This window comes from Camelus dromedarius, chromosome 15, assembly GCF_036321535.1.
Source record: "Camelus dromedarius isolate mCamDro1 chromosome 15, mCamDro1.pat, whole genome shotgun sequence".
NCBI lineage: Eukaryota > Metazoa > Chordata > Mammalia > Artiodactyla > Camelidae > Camelus > Camelus dromedarius.
Genome location: NC_087450.1, coordinates 41,581,906 through 41,605,282, shown reverse-complemented (window position 1 = coordinate 41,605,282; position 23,377 = coordinate 41,581,906). Strand labels below are relative to the sequence as shown.

Genomic DNA, 23,377 nt, shown 5'->3' with positions numbered 1-23,377 from the left:
GGTGACTGCCAGTTTTGCTTTACTGTATTTGCCACTTATGAGGCTTCACAGATTCTAAGGGCTAAGAAATTAATTTTCAAAACCATTGACATTTGCATGTAAGCCTTACCACTTTAAAGAATTATCCCACACGTTTTGATTATGCTGAATTTTTAGGTCCTTTTAAAGCCTAACTTTGGATCAAGAATAACCTGTCTTATGTTTCAAAGAAAATAGAAATGTGTTACTAAATGGCCACAGCTGTAGTCTCATATACCAGTTCTCCTGATGCAGTCACTTGTTAAATAAAAACTAACTCTAGAAAGGAGGCACCCAACAATGAACATATTACATCAGATTTGAATACAATTAAAGTTTTTTTCTCACTGTTACTGAAATCATGTTTATTTTTCTCATATATTTTAACACACATTTATTTAAAACAACTTTTTCTTAAATAAAATTTATCTCTCTAATACAGCATTTCAGTGGTTATAAGCATCAATATCATAAGATGATACATAAAGGACTCACAGCTCTAAAATTTTGAGAAACTTTGAAGTCTCTATCCCCCTTTGGAAGACTCATATGTACATTAAGATGGTAAAGGTACTAAGAAGTCACTTAGTAACAATTTTCAGGCTTATTTGATCACAACCCTCTTTTTCATGTATCTCCTAATAAGAGCATACTTGGGAAAATGTTTAGTGTATTAGTGTATACTTGTGATTTATACAAATAATTATTTCTATTTTAAAGTAGGACAGAAGGAGCAAGCTGTGGAATGGTATAAGAAAGGTATTGAAGAACTAGAAAAAGGAATAGCTGTCGTAGTTACAGGACAAGGTAAGGTTATATTTATATTTGCTTAGTAGCCATCCCAGATTATAGTCACATGATTGCCCTGATTTCAGATCCATTTATCTTAATGAAGATATTTAACAGATTTTTAAATGTTATTTATAGATTTACTGTTAATGCTTTATTACCTATGCTGAAAATGCAGTTATAACCAGATGTGCTCAAGCTTGGTTACCTATAGAAGTCAGATTAAAAACCAGTATATTACTTATGTCTTCCTTGGAACCATTGTTCGCAATGTTTTTTAACCCTGTTTTTAGCCCTGCTTTTGAAACCTGGTCCTTTCCTCATTGTCGAGGCAGGGAAGGAGTGGTTAATCCATAGACTCTCTTTTGCACTGTGGTTAATGTTTGACTGCATGATAGAATATGAGCTGTAATATCTTACCTTGATTCACACATGACTGTTTAAAACCAAAGCAGTTATTTCTCATCTCTACTTTCCTATCATCTCAAATTAAAAATTGAGAGTCTAATTATCTTTAAATATATAGACATCTCTTGCACACATACTGTGTGCCCAAGCATCATTGTATTTGCTTCATATGTATCATCTCTTTTTAATTTTCACCACAACTCTATGCTCTGAGGCTACTACTATTGTCCTTTTCAGATGAAAAACCTTAAGTGTGAAGAAGTAAGTAACTTCCCTGAAGTCTCGTAGACGATGGCAGCAAGTGGTAGAGTCAGGATTTGAACCTAGGCAGTCTGACTTCAGAGCCTGAATTCTTAAATATTATGCTGTGAATGTTGTGTGATATGTGGGTACCACTATTAAATAAGTAAAGTACTTCACCTTATCATAGTTAAAATAAATTCAGAAGCAAAAATTCGAGTACATAGACAAAGAAACTTAGCCTTATGAGTCAGTCCACCCAGTGGATGTTTTATCTGGCTGGTTAATTTTATTACTTTTGTCAGCTAATCTCCAGTAATTACAATTTGGCCAATATTTACTATGTTTTTTTCCTCTCTCCTTTTTATTTGGAGTATTTCTCTAGCTATTGATCTCCTGCATAAAAGAGAGTAGAATAGAACAAGTAAATATGGGAGGTCGGGTCTTGGAGACTTTGATTAGTTTATGAGCATGACTTTATGAATTATGTACAAAATATATTTGCTGTTCTTTGTCAATTGCATAGAAGAAGAGTTAGAAGAAAATGAGTTGGTTTTAAGAAAAATAGTATTTTATTGCATCAAATATGCCTTTGATTGTACCACTAAGAGAAAAAGCAATCAGTTAAACTATGACACATTCTCTTCTTATCACATAGAATTTGAATGTGTTAACCTTATTGAATACGCTGTCTTAATCTTATTTAGATGTAACTACAACCAAAGTATTAATATCTATCACCAAGTTTGTGCATGCACAGACAGTGACAAACTATATATGGTTGGAGTCAGGCTGATAGCATTATTAGTAAGTTGGCACTAGTTGTAAACATATCCCAATTTCAAAGATTTTTAAATGTAGCGGAAAATCTATGTCTCAAAACATGAAATCCATAAAATGCCACAGTAGGTCTGAAATCATCATAAGGAACTGTAACTGATTTTTTAAAGATATTACTTGAAAATAGTATTTTCTTAATTTCTTTATAGCGGCTTTGACTCCCCATGAGATTAGTTGGTGTGATAATTTATCTTGAAGCAGTATTAGTAGAGAAAGGTAGATACTCTTTTATTCTTAATTCTTTTTTTCTGCTTTTTCTTTCAGGTGAACAGTGTGAAAGAGCTAGACGCCTTCAAGCTAAAATGATGACCAATTTGGTTATGGCCAAGGACCGTTTACAACTATTAGGTATCAATTAATGAATTGTATAATTGGAATGAGATTTATTTGATACCTGTGTTCAGTGACACTTTAGATGGAAATAAATCAGTGATCTTGAAAATGTATTCTAGGCTTTTTTTTAGCTTATAGAAAGTTTATCTTACTTTACAAAACAGAAGAGTGTAACGAACTAATTATCTATTACTCAGCTTTAATAATTATCAGCTCATTGTCAATCTTGATTTAAGACTGGCAAACTACAGCTAAACCTATTTCACTGCCTGTTTTTATAAGTTGGCACACAGATACTCTCATTCCTCTCATTCAGATAGATAATTATCTGGCTTCTTTCCTGCTACAGTAACAGAGTTAAATAGTTGATACTGAGATCATACAGCCCTCTAAGCTTTTTAATATAGAGCTTTTAAAAATATTTTAATATTTACTATCTGGCTTTTTACAGAAAAATTTTGCCAGCCCCAGTTTATTTTCTCCCACTGTCGTATTACTATTTTGAAGCAGTTTCTTGACATCTTTTTACTTCATTTATAAGTATTTCATATTGTATCTTTAGAAGATAAGAATACCTTAAAAATAAAATGATCAAAATACCATTATCATACTAAGAGATAACCAATAATTCTTTTAATATTAACCAAAAAAAGGCCCAAAATGGTCAGTTTCCACATTTATATATAGTATATAAATAATGTCCAGTCAGTATCTCGTAACTTAATAATTTTTAATTTTTTAAAATAATTTAATTGTTTATATCAGGATCTTAAGAATATCCATATTATGTGTCTCTTTTAATATACAAGTCTATCTGATTTTCTTTTTCTTGCAATTTATTTGCCACATAGTGTTTCCTGCAGTTTGACTTTTGTTGAATGCAACTCCATGGTATCTTTTAATATGTTCTTCTGTTCTTCCTATAAATTGATATATAACCTTGACTGGATTGAAAGTTGGTTTTTATTTTTTAATGATAAGACTACCTGATAGGTGGTTTTGTGATTGTCCATCAATAGTTCTTGTGTTGGCAGCAGTTGATGACTTGTGCCTAGTGACATTATAACTCATTCTTTCTGCATTCATCAGCTGGAAAATGTCTATAAATAGAAACTTCTCATCTTCTATTTGATGGCATAGGTTTTAAAAATATATTCTTAAAGTAAATCTACCTCTAAAACAAAGTGGAACTAAAACCCATCCTTCTTGGGTGGTTCTATCATATTATAGAACTATAGAAAGAATCTAACTCGTAGTAAGTACTCACAAATGCTGATTTTTGTTCATCTCCTTACCAGTGTGTAATCGTCACCTGTGCTTTTGTGTACATACTTACACATATATATTTTATTCATTCATTCATTCATCCATTCTTACATGGTCCGTTGTGTTTATAAATGTTTTGCCCCACATTGTTGAGAAAGAAACCCTTACTGTTTTCAGATGGCTAACAAGACAGTGTTCCCCTGGCTTCTGTGGCTGACAGAGTTTGCCTTCTTACTTACTAAATGGAGGTTATTACTGCGTCAAATAAAATTAGATATATCAAAAGTTATTGTAGTAAAAATAATTATCTAATTGTTCTAATTGGTATAGTGCCTTTCAGTGTATATACAGAGTATCAATATGATGCAGATTAACTTTGATTATGAAACATTTTGTTACATTTCAAATTGAATAGTTCAGGGTTGGTTTTTAGCTTTTATTTGAAGTTGTGATATGATGAAACTTTGGAAGCATCTCATCAATTTATAGACTTCTTTTTGAGTGCAACTTTGTAATTTCTTGTTTATTAGAGGAGAAGACAAAAAAGAGGCTATATAACATAAAGCTAGGCTTTAAAAGAATTAATATTTTGGATTTTGCTGTCTGTTATCCTTAAAAGTGCTGTGTGTCCATTCATGAAAAATGGTACTTTAAAAAAGAGGGGTGGGCTAGATGGCATCATCTACATTTTCCTGTCTTCTGAGATCTCAGGATGCCTGGGAGTTATATACCAAAGACAGGAAAAGAGAGGTGTGCACAAGTGCATAGTAGAGCATATTTGTGTATTGTGTGTTGGTTAAGAAATGGGAGCTTTTCAGAGGTGGATGCCTGATAGGTATCTAATTAAGATGGAGGATGGTACTGGGGGTTCCCCGTACAAACTGGTTTGAGAGGATGCAGCCTCTTTGCTAAAGATGGGAAGAGTTCATATATATTATATATCTTTAATTTAGTGATAGTGAACCTTAGAGCAAAGTTTAATTGTAAAACCTATTATAGATAAAAAGATAATTTTGGCATTGGCATCTTGGAATACTTGGCAGTCATTGTTTCTTCTTTTAAAATTTAACTTCATTCAGTATTTCATTATTAAGTTCTTACTCTGTATCAGGTACAGTGCCAAGGGATATAAACTGAATTTATTTATTAACTCAGCAAATATTTGTTGGGTGATTACTGTATTCTAGGCACTTCTTGATATAGATAAGGATCCCTCTGTCATTGAGTTTATATTCCAGCAAGGAGAAGACTGACAGTAGTCAGTAAACATAAAGAATAAAAAAGTTACACCACATGTTAGTAGGTGATAAATACACAGAAAAAAGAAAACATAAAACACAGTAAGGAAGATTAGGAGTATATGGGAGGTGGTTTGGATTTTTAGTTTTAAATAGAATGGTCAGAGTATGCCTCTTTGAGAAGTTGACATCAGTTAGCCTTGCAGGTATCTGGAAGAAGAATGGTCCAAAGAGAAGTAAGAGCCAGTACAAAACCTTAGGAAAACACACCTGGTATGTTTGAAAAGCAGCAAAGAGACCAGTGTGCCACAGCAAGGGAAGTATGGTAGAGATGAGGTCAGAGAATTTATGGGGGGGAGGTCATCACAACACGCAGGATCTTACAGGCCACTGTGAAGATACGAGCTTTTACCACCTGTGAAGTAGGGAGCAGTTATAAGGATTTTTAGGAAATTCCTTTACTAAAGGACATCATCTGACTTAAATTTAAAAAGGAACACCCTGGCTGTTATGTTACAAGGATATGTTATGTTCCGAGAATAGAACCAAGGAGGACAAGAAGGACCACTTTTGCAGTAAACTAGGAGAAAAATGATGGAAACTTAGAGTAACGAGTGATTGGATTATGATTATATTTGAAGGTTGAACAAACAGATTTACTGATAGGTTGGATAAAATGCTCCTCTCTTTAAGGCTCCCATGATACAGTGGGGGAGGCAGACATAGATAGATATCATCACTGTCAATTGGAGATAGACAAATATTTTGTAGGGATGAGAAAATAGGTGTCTGAGAAGTCCTCCTGGAAAGAGTGAAGCCTAAAGTGGGGATTAAAAAAGATAAATAAAAATTATTAAAGAGTGTTTGGTAGAAAAGATGTTTCAGGAGGAAGTAAGAGCATGGACATAGATTCAGGGACAAGGAAAAGCAGGGTGCTGGTAGAGACATGAATTTGTGATTGCTTAGGCATAAGAAATGTAGGCAGATCATGAAGGGCCCTGTTCATTATGTAAAGGAGCTTGAGTGCTAATCTGTGGGCAGTGGGAAGCTGCTAAAGGGCTTTAAGCAGAAAAGTTATGTGGTAAGATTTCCCTCACAAGTAGATCACTGAGATGATTGTGTGGGGATTGCATGTGAAGGGATCAAGAAGCAAGGTGATTTATTTTAAATCATTGGTTAATCAACAGAACTTTCAGTCACTCTAAAAGGAAGCATTAAACTAAGTTTACTTTCTTCAACAACAAAAGTTGAATTGGAACAGATTCACATTAGCTGTGTCCTGCTAGTGTATGTGTGTGTGTTTCCATGCACATAAAACGTCTAAATGCTACACATTCAAAAACAAGTCCTGTGGCTTTTTATTCTTAGTTATTAGTTATATTAGTTATCAAGACTAAAGATTTAATTTCTGTTTATTTTTACTATATGATGAATGTTTACATGAACTTTTTGTTAAATTGCAATGAAGAAAGTGTTAATTGATAAAGAAGACATTTACAAATCAATTTTTTCTAATTTATGTCTTTTACCAACACAAATGGTTTCTTTCTCAGTATGGTGATTTGAAGAGTATTATCATTGAGGAAAATCAGATGACCTACCTGTTAACTAACCAAAAAAAGGGCTCCAAGGTATATTGTATCAGCCAGTTCTAGGATACAAAAGCTGTGCAGTACTTTGTGCTTTGTGCAGAAAGGGTAGCTGCTATTTAACCTGTCCCAATGGCATGTGTCGTTGTACCAAAAACCAAGTGTGGCGCCTGCTTGTCTGACCTTAGAAATGAAAGCTTAGGAGAGTTGCTATGTATGTGTGACATATTTGCATGTGTTCATTGACTTCTTAGTAATGGAGAAAAGAATCAGTAATGGTAACTTGTAGTATTTCAACAAAGTGCATATGGTCAAATTGGGCCCCTATTATGAATGAGGCACAGAATAGACACTTCATGTATGAGACCCTCAGAAAGCTGACACTAAAGCAAGTTTGTATTACTGTGTAAATGGTGGAATAGGGTATCAACTAGCCACATGGATTGACTTGACTGGGCAAAGAGAGTAGAGCAGTGACGGAAAATGGCAAGGAGGCTACCCTCTTCGGTTTTGAGTGCTAGACATAATGACCCAGATCTTGAGAGGGTTTGCTGTTATTTGAAGTGGGGGTAGAGTTGATATTGTACTGTAAAATCTTTGATTAATTTAAAATAGGTAATATAGGCACATGCCACGGAATTTCAAAAGTTTAAGTATGAGAAGCATCCATCCCATACTGTGCCCCAGCCACTCATTTCCCCTCCCAAGGATCAGCTGGTATTACCACTTTCTCTGGGTCATTTTTAGAGATAATTTTCATACATACAAGTATACACACATGTGTATTTAAATAAGTGGTAGGATACTATATGCATAGTTCTGCAGCCTGCTTATTCCATTCTGCTTTATTGCCTTCACCTTTTGCCTAACATATGTTAATGTAGCTGAATATGGCATTTCCTAGACACTCCTTATAGTTTCCTTGTGGGTCATTTCTCCTTTCCTTTTATCTTTTCAGTTCATAGCCAACTCACAGCCCACTTCCTTGGTAAAGTCTTTTTAATGTTCGCTTTCTGTCTCCATGATGCTCTCCCTACACGATGATTTGGACATATTAGATATTCAGAAAATGGTGATGGCAGTGACACAAAATTGCCTCAGATTACCAAACCTGAATAAGGCTTATTTTGAACATAGTCATTCATGTGTTCATTTCTGTTGCTATCTTAATGTCTTCATTTTTACTAATTATATTTTTAAGATAATTTTATATGAATGCAAAAACCCGTGTCATATGACAACTTTGTAACACCTTGAATCACTTTTCATTTTCACGAATACATTTTATTTTTTCCGTTATGTATTTTTTCCTTTTTGTTTATTTTGTTCTTTTTTACACCCCTCTGTTGCATAGAGAAGCTGCAACCAGTTTTGCAATTTTCCAAGTCACAAACGGACGTCTATAATGACAGTACTAACTTGACATGCCGCAACGGACATCTTCAGTCAGGTGGGTTTAGGTTAACTAACACGTAAGATAATAGAGCTTGCATGTAAAGTAGCGCCTGATAATGTTGATTTGATTGGCTTTTGTTTTCACATGGCTGTGTGGGAAATACAGTATCCCTATCATTCATGGTGTGTAAACATGTAACAAATAGGATATAGCCATTCTCAGCATGTTTTATTTGTATATTTTGCAACCTCCAGTTTTTGAGATTGTAAAATATGAATGTTCATTTTCCTAAATTATTAAGATATTCTTTTGTTTCTGTTTTATTTTGAGCTTATGTGCTTTTTTGTAGGTGCCAAGATTTTATGAAGTACTGTTTATTGAGGCAGAAATTTTAATTTTTCTTTGTTAAATACCAATTTTCAGCATACATACATCTTCATATATATGATAAGTGAATGTTTTTATCATAGTACCTGTCAGAAAAAAATTTGAAACTGAGTTCACCTAGTGAGGAGAAACATTAGAATACTATTATTTACTGTGGGTTAAGTTGGTTTTCCATGAGCTTTGGGTATCACATCAACTCCTATAGAAAATTAAATGCTTTTTTTGTTGTTGTTTTATTTGAGTCGGGGGGAATCTTCATTTCCTAGGTTCTGTGACATCTTGGCTAATTTTATTGGTGACTTTGTCAGAATTAGTTCTATGTCCAGGGCTTACATTTTTTTTTACCTAACTATTCCTTTGTTCAAATTGCAGTGGAAAAACCTTAATTTAGACTGTAAGATAGCTGCTTTCTTTATTCATATGTAATTTTTTTAAGTTTTAAGATTTCAATAAAGAAGAAATAGTGTGAGTGGATTTCTGTGGCTGGAAGAGACAGTTGGTCATCAACTTTCCCTCGTGGCTTCACCTCACCCTTGAGGAGTTCTCACTCTGGTTTGGTCTTCCCATACAGAGCCCCACCTCAGTAGCTATATTCCTTTTCTCATTCCTTCCTGTACCTGATTTAAAATACCATTTCAAGTATAGAGATAAGCATTTTGTTTGTTTCTATTAGCATGGCTGTAAAAGGCTGACATTTTCATAATGAACATTTTGAAAAAACAAAGAAATTTAAGAATGCACCATGTATAAATAATGAAGTTTTCAAAATACAAATTTGAGATCCTAATAATCCTACCAGGGTAAACAGCAAAATTTTCTAGCCCTGTAGAGCTGGTAGGCCTTTCCTTTGTTATCTTGATTTTCTTCTACTTTATTCCACGTGCGAAATCCCATGGTATTTTCCTGCCATGTTGGGGGTTGGAGAGGAGGAAGCAGCTTTCTCTTCTGTGACCCATTTTAAAAAATCAAATTGTCTTATTTTAAATCCCTGGTTATCAGTTGTATTCTGTTTTCTGGTTGGGAGGACATACTGACTTCACAGCTAATTTATGCAGAACTAGTGTTTGATAAGCATTGAATCTTAGTGAATGAGCTGGCTCATTCATACCTAGCTCATTTGTGTCAACCACTTATGGAAAGAACATTCTGTGCTGTTTCACTTGGATGAGTTACTTCATCTCTCATAGGAAATAGATATGCCAAAGTCTACTTAATTAGTTCAATGTATTACCCACAATGTCCAATTTTTAAGTTAAAATTACTAGACATGCAAAGAAATAGGAAATGGTGACCCTTACCTAAGAAAAAAATCAGTCAGTAGAAACTGACTCTTGACTGGGTCCAAATGTTGAATTTAACAGATAAAGACTTCAAAGCAGCTATGATAAATATGTTCAAAGAATTAAAAGAAAATATGGCATATGTTAACAAACTTGCAGTCTTAGCAGAGAATGTAAGCTACAAAATAATAGTAATGGAAGTTTTAAAGTTGAAAAGTACAGTTGCTGGAATAAAAAAAAGTTACTGGATAGCCTTAACAGCAGATTGGATATGTCAAATGAAAGATTCAGTTACCTTGAACCTAGATGAGTAGAAATTAATAAATCAGATGACTCCAGTATTCAGAAAGCAGATTAGTGTCTGCTTAGGGTCAGGGGCAGTAAGAAGGATGGAGTGCAAATGGATACAAGGAAACTTTGGCCATGACGAAAACATTTTGTATCTTGATTTTAGTGGCTATTTTGCCAATACATACTACACATTTTATATGCATACAATTTATTATTCATTGATTATACCCCAAAATGTTTAATAAAAATAAATACTGAAAGGTTTATAAAGAAAATAATGTTCCCCTTCCTACCTGTTACATCTCCCTTTTTTTACCTTCATCCTTAGTTTGGCTCCTCATACAATATTTAACTCTTTGCTGTTTTTTCTTATGCTTTTACTATAGTTTCAAATATCATGCTTGTATTGCTATTCCTGATTTGTCGGGTTTTGGTAGGTATTGGCTTCTTTTTCAGGTAGAAGAAGTCCTAATTCTCTTATGCCATGATTATTCTTCATCTCCATTTTTATCACTATTTCCAGTTACATTGAAAAATTACATTTCACATTATTATAACTTAGTAAATATTGTTTACCCAAAGCCAAATAGTATACTCTATTTTTCTTTTTGGATTTTTCCTCCCTACATGTTGTCTGATTTTCTTCTTGCTCTCTAACTTCATATTACAGGTTTTTTTACTCATTTCTGTGTTTAATTTGCTTTTTAACTAAAAGAATTCCTTTAGCAGTACTTTTTTTTTAAACTTTTTTTATTGAGTTATAGTTAGCAATACTTTTAATGAGGGTTTGTAGATAGTAAATTCTCTTAGCCTTTCTGATGTCTGATAATATCTGTGTTCTTACATGACAGATCACCTTACTATAGAATAGATAAAAGTTAACATTTTTTTTCCATCAGCATTTTGAGCATACTCTGTTGCCTACTGAACTTTGTTATTTTTATGAAAAGTCTGCTATCATTCTCACAGTTCCTTGTGAAAATTTCTATCCATTTATAACTCAGGACTGTGTATTTTCTGTCTGAAGAAATTCTTCTCCAGTCTCCTTTTTTCCGTCTGAAATGTATAATACTTACCATCACCCTAGACAGATCTTGCTTTTATTTACATCTTTACTTTTCCTTATTGTCATTCCCTTTTCTGGATTGCTTTCCTGCTTCTTCTCTTAGGGTCATTATCCATTAGTTCCTTAAACGTATGGTTCAGAACTTTGCATTTATTCACTGGAAAAACCCCTTGATTAATTTCCTATGCTTTAAAGTTTCCTTCTTTTGCGTTTCCTTAAACCATATTAAGGGATTTGATGACAAAGGCAAAAATAAGTCTTTCTTTCCTCTAGGCTACTCTGATTTGCTGACTGATTAACATCTGTCTTCACAGTAAATATTTTATTAATAAACTGTAATGTTTGTTATATAGTATATAAAAATATTATTTAGAAGCAGTGAGATTTGGACATTCAGAAGTGTGTAATTTATGTAGAAGAGCACACTGTAAGTAGGTCAGGTGACCTTTTATACTTACTGTTTATTTACATATGGATAACATAACATATTTGGCATGTTAAAAACCACATCTTTATACCCTTTTTTGGGAGGGGAGGTGATTAGGTTTATTTATTTATTTATTTAATGGGCAGATACTGGGAATTGAACCCAGGATCTCTTGTGTGCCGAGTGTGCACTTTACCCTCCCCGCTTTAAGCCCTTTAAATTAAAATTATTTTTAAAACTCTTTTAGTGACACAGACTGGACTTTTATACTATTTTGTAGTCTTAAAAGTTTGGAACAAGTGCTATTTTTTTTTTCCTGTGTACAACCTATCCCTAATGCCTTTACTGTGTTTTGTTTCTTGAATTTTTGGCAATTTTATTTGCTTGGTAACCTTTTTATATCTTCCTCCTGTTCCCCACAAATGAAGTTTTTTTTTAAATTTTTAATTGTTTTTGTATTTTTTGTTTGTTTTGGGGGAGTAATTAGGTTTATTTACTTATTATTATCATTATTTTTTTAAGTGGAGGTACTGGGGCTTGAACCCAGGACCTTGTGCGTGCTAAGCATGCACTCTACCATTAAGCTATACCCTCCTTTCCAAAGTTATTTTTATTACAAATACATATTCCTCATAAGAAAACTAGAATATACACCAGGAAAAGGAAAAAGATAAATAACTGTTATCTTGTCCACACCTAGTAACAGCCCTTATGAACATCCTACTATATATTCTGATTGAAATCTTATTTTGAAATATTGCTGAAGTAAAAAAAAATGCTAGTTTTACAAATTTGTACTGGTCTTTATATTACTTTATACAGTGTTTAACCACAATTTTCATGATGATTTCATTTTTTTCTTAATAGAAAGTGGAGCTGTTCCAAAAAGAAAAGACCCCTTAACACACACTAGTAATTCACTGCCTCGTTCAAAAACAGTTATGAAAACTGGATCCACAGGTCTTTCAGGCCACCACAGAGCACCTAGTTGCAGTGGTTTATCCATGGTTTCTGGAGTGAGACAGGGACCTGGTCCTGCAACTGCCACTCATAAGGTATTTGGAGACAGGAACTTAAATTGCTATACTGTTACAAATAGAAAATTTTGAACATGGTATGCTTGCTTAACTTTGGTACAAGTACTATATAATACCTTAGAGAATTGATAAGTCACCACAACATTAAATGTCATTTTTCTTTCTTTAAAATTTGATTTAAAATATCTGAGTGTTTTTAGGCAAAGGCAACTTGCTACTAAAAAGCAAATCTTATTTTAATTCCTTTTGGTCCTAATTAGGCTTTTTATAGTAAGTTTGCTTATCCAATCTGTTTTATATAATGCTATATAGTTCATTTTAAATTTGTTACTCTTTTAATTATTTAAATCTATGTAAATGTTTTATAAAATTGAACATACCTAGAGTTTTGTTACAATCCTAAGAAGGATCAAAATTATATGACTGCTTTTGTCATGGAGTCTTTTTATTTTATAGTAACTAAATCTCTCTGGATAAAATCCTATAAATCCACTTCATGCCAAATGTAGGTCTATAGTGAATACCATTTTGTCTTGGAATAAATATTTAATTTTTGGATTTTTATATATATGTGTGTGTGTGTATATATATATATATATATATATATATATATATATATATATACTTTTATGCCTTTAATTCTGTGAACATTAAGGTTAATTCACATATGAAAAGTGTAAACATTATGTTGTGTTTTCACATTAAAATTTTGTTTTCTTTAAGAGTACACCAAAAACAAATAGAACAAATAAACCTTCTACCCCTACCACTGCTGCTCGTAAAAAGAAAGACTTGAAGAATTTTAGGAATGTGGATAGCAACCTTGCTAACCTTATAATGAATGAAATCGTGGACAAGTAAGTTTTGTCATCTGAAGTGTTTTATTTCATGGGGTTTAAAATTTTTTCCATTTATGAAATATATCATGAGTGAAATAGGTAATAAATATCTTGTCTAGTTTATATATTTATTTTTATTTACATATTGATGGTGTTCAATTACTGCAAGTGTAGAAAATGGTTGCTTTACTCATTTAACTATAGTTTCACAGTTAACATACAAATGGCTATGTTACATAGAGCTTAGATTTAATATTATAATAACTAAAGTGTATTTCTGTTGTGGAGCTAATTGAAATTCTGTTTCTTAGTGGAACAGCTGTTAAATTTGATGATATAGCTGGTCAAGAGTTGGCAAAACAAGCACTGCAAGAAATTGTTATTCTTCCTTCTCTGAGGCCTGAGGTAAGGACTTTATATTATCATTTTCTTATAGCATCATCCATTATTGACTCCATAGTAGCAGTAAAGAAATATTTGAACTATACTAGAATGATTAATTCAGATAACAGTAGATTTAATGTTTTTAAAAGGAAAAAAACATTAGCAGCTGATATTGACTAGAAAAGAGAAATTAAGATAAAATTATTCTTCAAGTTTAAGTAATAATTTTTAAAACAATTATTTTCAATAATACTAAGTCATCAATGTAAGTAGGGATTTGTTGAATGATGGGTAGAGACCTAACCATCTATCCCTTTTTTTTAAACTCACTAAGGAAGTTATGTAATCTTGCAATTAATAATAAATATTTGATTTTCCATACTTAGCATTGTTTTGGATTTTCACAGTTAACAGATTGCATATTTGGTGCTGTTCTAATAATATAGTAAAAAACATATCTGAGGATCCACTCTGGATCAGTTATTTCTTTTCTCCCTGAGTCTTCAAGTCTTAATGGACTCATTTACAAAATGTAGTGAAAATAGATGTTGCGTGGCACATTGTGATGAATGTGCTTTTAAATGAACGTGTAAAGGTTGTGTGGCTTTATCTGTCCATAGTCTCAGTCATTCTCATACTACCTTCATGGTGTTTATTACTTGTGAGTACCAGCTATACTGGAACTTGGTATTTTTCAGGTCAGCGCTCTTTGTTTTACCTCTTGCTCATTCTAAGCAGCAGTGTACATGAAATCACTGGTTTGATAAACTAATTGAAATTTCGCTAATACACAATGAAATAATTAGAGAACTATTGAAATAAAAAGCATTTGTCCTTATATGAACTAAATTTATCTTTTGTGCCATCTCAGGCCACACTTTGGAGAAACATATTGTAGCTTGTATTTTGGGCTAACTTTGCCTTGGGTTATGTAAGAGTAGTAAATGCAGCAGACTGAGTATTGACAAAAAATTACTTGTTGAAAGGATTCTAAAACTGTAGACCTGAAAATGATCTTAGCAGTCATCTAGTCCATTCATTGATAAAGAAACTAGTCCTCAGACCTAAATTTCTTGCTCAAGATTATGGTTAAGTGGTAGATCTAGGAAATGAAATAAGATTCCTAAGATTAGACTGCCTCCTCAATGCTAGAGCTGCCACCTAATTCTTGAGTACGGGTTTTAGTATTTATCAAGTGTTATGCTTTTTAGGGTACAAAAATATATCTAAAATTGTAAGGGTACTAAGGAAATATTTGGACTGTGCTGGAAGTTATTCAGCTTCTGCTTCACCCATAGGGTTTAGGGAAGACATCTAAAGTGGAAAGTGAGGTCAAACAGCATATGAATTTACATTTAGGCATATTTCCATGGTAGTAACATAATATTTGAATAAGCTGGAATAATATGAAAATGCTAGTTGCAAATTATTTCATATGAAGTTGAATAATCTTGCCTTTGGAGGGGCAGAAACCTTACTAGATGTACTAAATTGGGGCTTGAGGAAGAACAGCATCTGAGAGAGAGCCAGACCTCGGGGTTTGGACTATTTGTCTCTGTCTCCATATCTGCCAGTTGGAAAATCTTTTTAATTACAGTTCAGATTCCCAAGAAAGGAAATATGATTATTCTAGCTCAGCTTTTCACAATAGACCCATAAAATGGATCATGGTAAGCCTGTGAGTAGGTCAGACTTATCTCATAAAGCACCTCCATTGTGCAACAAATCAGTTTTATTCTTAATTCCCCACAGTGGGGAGCTTTCTTGGACCACATGGGAACATTGCTGGGCTGAACTGGAAAGTTGAGTATGGCAGGCATCATGATGAACTAATTCATTCTTTAGTATACTAGAATTTTTATTCCATTATAGAAGCACAGAATCATAATTAAGTCACCTAACACTAAAACTGGCTTTAAGGAGATAAATACTATTAAAGGTATATTCTTGAGTTAATTTGTTCTTAGAATTACTTAAAGCAAGTGCTTTAACCCTTGCTCATTCATGGAGTCATGGACTGGAAAGGACATTGAAAAAACTCTTGTCCACCTCCCTGATATCAAATAGGACTATGTTTTAAATTATATTTTAACATTAAAAATAATTTATTAAAGTCACAAATAGTAATCTTTGAAAAAAATTCAAACTATACAGAAGAATATAAAATAAAATAAAACATACCTTTCCACACAAAAGCAACACTATATTTCAAAGTATATGACAAATCTCTGATGAAAGAAATCAAAGATCTAAATAAATGGAGAGATATTTTACATAAATGAATAGGAAAACTCAATATTATCAAGATGACAGTTCTTCCCAAGTCAATATTTAGATTCAACACAATCCCAGTCAAAACTCCAGCCAGTTATTTTGTGAATATTGACAAGTTGATTCTAAAGTTTATATGGAGAGGCAGAAGAGCCAACCCAGTATTAGAGAAGAAGAAAGTTGTAGGACTGACACTTCCTGACTTCAGGACTTACTGTAAATCTTTAGTAATCATGCAGCATTATTCACAGCAGCGAAGACAGAAACAACCTAAGTGTCCCCTGATGGATGAATGGATAAAGAAAATGTGGTATATGTGTATAATTCAGTATTATGCAACCATAAGAAAGAAGAAGATCCTGTCATTTGTGACAATATGGATGGACCTTGAAAGCATTATGCTAAGTGAAATAAGTCAGACAGAGAAAGACAAATATTGTGTAGCTTACTTACATGTGGAATCTAAAAGCATCAAACTCATAGATAGAATAGAATGGTGATTGCCAAGGGCTGAGAAGTGGGGGAAATGAGGAAGTGGTAGTCAGAGGTACAAACTTTGAATTATAAGATGATTAAGTTCTGGGAATCTAATGTACAGCATGATGACAATAGCTAACACTGCTATATTGTATACTCAGAAGTTACTATGAGAGTAGAGCTTTAATGTTCTCACTGTAAGAACAACAAAATGGTAATTATATGAAGTGAAGGATGTATTAACTAACCTTCTTTAGTGAATATTTTGCAGTTTCAAATCATCGTGTTGTACACTTTAAACTTACATAACCTTATGTCAATTTATATCTCAACAAAGCTGAACAGATTTCTTTTACAAAGCTACAGTAATCAAGACAGTGTATCACTGGTGAAAGAACAGACAAATAGATCAGTGGAACAGAATAGATATGCCAGAAATAGACCCACACAAATAGAGTCAACTGAATTTTGACAAAGGAGCATAGGCAATTCATTGGAAAGAGGATAGCCTGTTCCACAAATGATGCTGGAACAACTGAACAACATCACATGTAAAAAAATGAATCTAGACACATTTTACACCTTTCACAAAAATTAATTCAAAATTAATTCACAGGCCTAAATGTAAAATGCAAACTAAACCGTAATACTCCTAGAAGATAACATAGGAGAAAATCTAGGTGGATGGCTTATCATATACAACACCAAAAGCATGGTCCTTGAAAGAAAAAACTGACGTTGAACTTCATTAAAATTAAAAAAGTATCTGTGAAAGATGTTAAGAGAATGAAAGGACAAGCCACAGACTGGGAGAAAATCTTTGCAAAACTTATTATAAAGAATTGGTATCCAAAATATACAAATAACTTGTAAAACTGAACAATAAGAAAACAACCCAATTAAAATATGGGCAAAAGGTCTAAATGGACACCTCACCACAGAAGATATAAAGAGGACAGATAAGAATATGAAGAAATGCTCAACATCATTTGTCACTAGGGCATTGCAAGTTAAACAACAGTAAGATTCCACCACACGCTTATTCGATTGGCTAAAATCCAAAACACTGACAACATCAAATGCTAGTGGGGATGTAGAGTGATAGGAACTCCTGTTCATTGCCGGTAGGAAGGCAAAATGGTGCAGCCACTTTCTTACAACACTAAACGTACTCTTTACATACTATCCAGCAATCACCCTCCTTAATATTTTTTTTGGCCAGGGGGTGGGGGAGAGGATGAAATTGGGTTTATTTACTTTTAATGGAGGTACTGGGGATTGAACCCAGGACCTCATCCATGCAATGCATACACTGTACCGCTCACTGAGCAATACCCTCTCCCTCCACCCTCCTTAGCATTTGACCAAATGAGTCAAAATTTATGTCGACACAAAACCCCTCACAGGAATATTTATAGCAGCTTTATTTGTAATTGCCAAAACTTAGACTCAACCGAGATACTCTTCAGTAGGTAAATGATAAAAGAACTCTAGTATATCCATATAATGAAATATTATTCAGCACTAAAAAAAATGAGCTATTAAGCCATGAAAATTCACAGAGGAATCTTAAATGTATATTGCTAAAGAGGAAAATCTGAAAGAGGCAGCCAATCCAAAAAGGCTAATACTGTGTGATTTCAACTGTATGACTTGCTTGAATAAGGTCAGTGGCTGCCGAGGATTCATGGGGAGGGAGAGGGTGATGAATAGATGGTTCAGAAAGCGTTTTTTTAGGGTAGTAAAACTGTTCTGTATGAAACTATAATGGTGGATATGCAGCATAAGTAGTGAACCCTAACGTGAACTGTGAACTACTCATGTTAATAATAACGTATCAGTGTTCATCAGCCATAGTAAATATACCACACTAATGCAAGATGTTAATCATAGGGGAAATGGGAAGGGTGAAGAATTAGATGGAAACTCTCTGTACTTTCCATTCAATTTTCTGTAAACCTAAAACTACTCAAAAAATAAAGTATTTTTTTCTTTGGTTTGAATATTACCCACTTCATAAGGTTCAACTTAAAAGTACAGACACCTTTACTGTTAAGTAAAGTATTACCAGTCTGGTAACACTATATATATATATATATAATTTAATTTTATTGAGTTACAGTCAGTTTACAATGTTGTGTCAAATTCCAGTGTACAGCACAATTTTTCAGTTATACATGAACATATATATATATATATATTCATTGTTGCATTCTTCTTCAGTGAGCTACCACAAGATCTTGTATATATTTCCATGTGCTATACAGTGTAATCTTGTTTATCTATTCTATATATATACCTTTCAGTTTCTACAAATTTTGAACTCCCAGCCTGTCCCTTCCCACCCAACCCCGGCAACCCCAAGTTTGTATTTTATGTCTATGAATCTATTTCTGTTCTGTATTTATGTTCATTTGTTGCCTTGTCTTGTCTTGTCTTGTCTTGTCTTGTCTTGTCTTGTCTTGTCTTTTCTTTTCTTTTCTTTTCTTTTCTTTTCTTTTCTTTTCTTTTCTTTTTGATTCCACTTATGAGCAATCTCACATGGTATTTTTCTTTCTCTTTCTGGCTTGCTTCATTTAGGATGACATTCTCCAGGGACATCCATGTTGCTGCAAATGGCATCATGTTGTCATTTTTATGGCTGAATAGTATTCCATTTTATAAATATACCACATCTTCTTTATCCAGCCATTTGTTGATGGACATTTAGGCTGTTTCCATGTCTTGGCTATTGTAAATAGTGCTGCTATGAACATTGGGGTGCAGGTGTCTTTTTGAAGTAGGGTTCTGGATATATGCCCAGGAATGGGATTACTGGGTCATATGGTAAGTTTATTCCTAGTCTTTTGAGGAATCTCCATGAAAGTATATATTTTTAAGTTGTTCACAGGGCTTAGAGCTCCTGCCAGAGGACTGTTACTCTTTGGTCCACCTGGAAATGGAAAAACAATGCTGGTAAGAATTCTTTTTAAATTTGCATGTTTTACTGAGATATTAGAGATACAATATAAAAAAAGAAACTTTTCATTGTCCTTGAGTCTATTATTTGACTTGCTTTTACTATAATGTACTTCTCTTGAGTTTTTAAACTAGTTTTTAATGATGAAGTAGGTGGAAAACCATATATGTTATCTTCAGTTGGAGTTTGGGGCTGAGTAAATTTAATAGTGTAATTTTCATTATTTTCCCATAATAATAATGTTTTACCATAGAAGAGCTTTCTTTACTGTATTGAGTATCTTCCTAATCTTTTATTTTTTACCATCTTAACATCCTTATTTAAATCAAATAATCAACATGATACAGATTTTTCTTTTTTTTAAATTGAGGCATAATTGACATACAACAGATTTTTTTTTTCTGTATCCTTTTGCCAGAAGTTTTTGCTAAGATATGGGTATCTCTTTCACCTGTATAACTCTTGTAGAGGGAAAACATAAATAGAGAAAGTAATTTTTTTCCCTTAGCTGTTTGTCTTTCTCCTCCCAGTTATCTTTCTATAACTAGGAAGAGAATAACACCTTCTTTTTTTTTTTTTTTTACACCTCTTCCTATCAGTTCTCTCTTAAAGAAAAAGAGAGTGGAAATAAGCACAGCTCTTCCTAGACCTTTTATTTCTGAGAAGAAACACATTGACTGCCATACAGTGGGAATTGTGTCATACCTTTTATTTTTAGGAAATCTTTTCTAGTGCTTAAATTGATCAAATGTGGTTGTCTTTTTAAAGCAATTGAACTAATATAATATTTACTCTTGTGATTTTTAAAGGCTAAAGCAGTAGCTGCAGAATCTAATGCAACCTTCTTTAATATAAGTGCTGCAAGTTTAACTTCAAAATATGTGAGTGTTCTTTTTCTAGTATTGTTATGTTTTAAGTTACTATCTAAATGTTAACTGTGTTAAGTATAAATGGTAATAATATTGCATAAAATTGTTTTTCTATGAGTGCTATATCTATTATTTAGATATGATAAATATCACTTTTCAAAGTAAAAAGTTATATGTATTTGTTGGGCTTTTTAAAAATTAAAATTGTTCTGTCACATACTGTATTCATTTGTTAGGGGTGTATATCAGAGCACAATAAACTGGCTGGCTTAAACAACAGAAAATTACTGTCTAATATTTTGGAGGTTAGAAGTCCAAGATACCAGGTATTGGTAGGGTCCTCAATTTTGTAAAGTACTTAAAACTAACTATGAAATGATGCTTTTCCTGGTTACATTTTGCATCCTATGTGAAATTTTATAAGTAAAATTGTTATTAAAGTAGGTTTACCCACATTATGCACGTAGTATAATGGAAAACACTATCTTGGAAGTTAGGAGATAGAGATTCCAACCTAACTTATACATGCTGAGATGGCCTAAGAAAGTATCACTTTAGGCTTTACTTCATTTATAAAGTTTCAGTGTCATAAGAGGTGATCTCTTGCAGTTTTTTCCGGGTCTGAGAATATTTGTTTTGATGATTCTAAATCTGAGGCCATTCCTTTTTTTTTTTTTTTTTTTTTTTTTTATGAAATTTACGGTAAAAAGAACAGATACCACATAGAGAACAAAATAGCTTTTATAGTAGATTATCCCAAACATCATGACCCTTTCATTAAATGTAACTTTGATGCCTAGAATGGTTTTAGAATAGTGTCTCAGCCCCTGGGACTGTCTCAAGGGGTTTCATAGACCTCCTGGACTACCTAGAAATACTTTTATGTTTTGACATAACATAACATTATATGACAGTTATATTATGAGAATGGGTTTTCAAGGTGTTCTTAGTAAAGCAAATTTTGTTTAGGAGTGCACTTTCCAACTTACCTGCTTCTATAAATACACCCTGCAGCCTTGAGCTTAAGGAATATGTGCTCTGTATCTCTCCTCTAGTATCCCATCTTCTCACTAGTTACACCTTGATATGGCTATTCCATTCTCAAGTCTTAGGAATGCAGAGTCAAGCAAGACAGAGATATATTTCATTTTTAAAAGTACTTTCCAGACTGTACTAAGTAACAAATAAGTAGTCTATTTTCTAAAATTATAAGCAACAATTCAGTAACACCCCTTCAGTCCCCCCACCTCCATTTCTTAAACCAAATCTTTGGTTATTGCAAAGAAAGGAAATTAAATTCCTAGATTCTGGACTTTCAGTAGTGAAAGTTAAAAATTCACTGGAATAATGTTGCACTTTATGGGTATAAGAATGTATAATGCCTTGTTTTAGGTGGGAGAAGGAGAGAAATTGGTGAGAGCTCTTTTTGCTGTGGCTCGAGAACTTCAACCTTCTATAATTTTTATAGGTAAGAACATGTTTTTTAACTAAGTTAGTCAAACATTGTGAAATTCCCCTCTCCAAATGTGAGGGGTGTGAAGGAAAAGATTATTCGGAAGGAAAGTTTTAAAGAAGCAGAAAGTTAAAGACTAATGAATCGAGTAGGACCCATTATATTAAAACTTAACTAGTAAACTAGGTTAATCTCAGATGACTCATATAGCTTGGCTTTTAATTAAAGTCTTATCCTTGTATTTCCTCCAGATGAAGTTGATAGCCTTTTGTGTGAAAGAAGAGAAGGAGAACATGATGCTAGTAGACGTCTAAAAACTGAATTTCTAATAGAATTTGATGGTGTAAGTATTGGTTATGGTATTTTTAATGTGGTGACATCTTAGTGTATATATTTTCCCATCAAATGACCCAAATTAGAAATAGATATCTTTATTGTGTTTTTCTTTGTTTATCTAAAAGTATTGAAAAATATCTTTGGCTTATAGGTACAATCTGCTGGAGATGACAGAGTGCTTGTAATGGGTGCAACTAACAGGCCACAGGAACTTGATGAGGCTGTTCTCAGGTAGGGAGATTTATGTAGAAACACATTTATTTCAGATATATTTACTCATGTGATCATCTCACATATTTTTTGTTTCCTTTATTCTCAATTTGAAGACTAAATTCATTATTTTCTTCTCTATATCCATCCTCTGACTGCTTGTTCCCAGCTAAAGATTTTGCGGACAGGGCCAGGATGATATCAGGAGAACTGTTTTTAACTTTATGGTTTTAGGCACATTGCTTATTTCTTATGCATTGTATTAAATTATCTTAAAACTCCAAAACTGATTCTTACCCTCCTGTACTGAGCTTCATGAGAAGCTGATAAAAGCAAAGTTCATGTGAGCTACATTCTCTTGTGTGTTTGAACAAGTTTGTTCCCTTCTTCTGGGAGAACAGTTTGACTCAGCATAAAATTCTTGGACCTGAGGAATTTATAACATTGCCCCATTGTTTCTAGGATTGGGTGTTGCACTGTGAAAGTCTGAAGCCTATTTTATTCACATTTATGGATTAACTTGATTTTTTTTTTCTCTTTACTGGATCGTTTTCAACCATTGGAATCTACTTATTTGAAAAATAATCTTGGTTGATCTGTGTTTATTTTTCCTGGGATTTGGTGTTTGTTTAAACTGATAGTTTGGGATCTCCTTTGTTTTGGGAAAGTTATTTTGAATACTACCTTTCATTTTTTTCTCCAGCTCATTTTTCTTTTTTTTGTTTGTTTTTGAGTTATAGTCAGTTTACAGTGCTATGTCAATTTCTGGCATACAGCACAATTTTTCAGTCATACATGAATATACATATATTCACTTTCATATTCTTTTTCCCCATGAGCTACACAAGATCTTGTATATATTTCTCTATACTATACAGTATAAACTTGTTTATCTATTCTATATACACCTGTCAGTATCTACCAATCTCAAACTCCCAGTCTGTCCCTTCCCACCCACCTCTCCCCTCTCCAAC

General features: G+C 33.1%; 1 protein-coding gene across 5 annotated transcripts in view; it reads left to right on the top strand.

Moving 5' to 3' along the window:
* Positions 1 to 23,377, top strand: part of SPAST (spastin) — a 49,634-nt gene that overhangs the window by 12,663 nt on the left and 13,594 nt on the right. For 2 of the 5 annotated variants that reach the window (XM_010987774.3, XM_031466812.2), the window contains exons 2-12: positions 739 to 825; positions 2,560 to 2,643; positions 8,076 to 8,171; positions 12,436 to 12,623; positions 13,329 to 13,462; positions 13,756 to 13,849; positions 19,457 to 19,531; positions 20,345 to 20,416; positions 21,797 to 21,872; positions 22,109 to 22,200; positions 22,345 to 22,424. In XM_010987774.3, coding sequence (XP_010986076.1) covers positions 739 to 825; positions 2,560 to 2,643; positions 8,076 to 8,171; positions 12,436 to 12,623; positions 13,329 to 13,462; positions 13,756 to 13,849; positions 19,457 to 19,531; positions 20,345 to 20,416; positions 21,797 to 21,872; positions 22,109 to 22,200; positions 22,345 to 22,424 — 1,078 coding nt within the window. The remainder of the gene's footprint in view (positions 1 to 738; positions 826 to 2,559; positions 2,644 to 8,075; positions 8,172 to 12,435; positions 12,624 to 13,328; positions 13,463 to 13,755; positions 13,850 to 19,456; positions 19,532 to 20,344; positions 20,417 to 21,796; positions 21,873 to 22,108; positions 22,201 to 22,344; positions 22,425 to 23,377) is intronic. The other 3 variants (XM_031466809.2, XM_031466811.2, XM_031466810.2) reach the window with 3 other exon arrangements.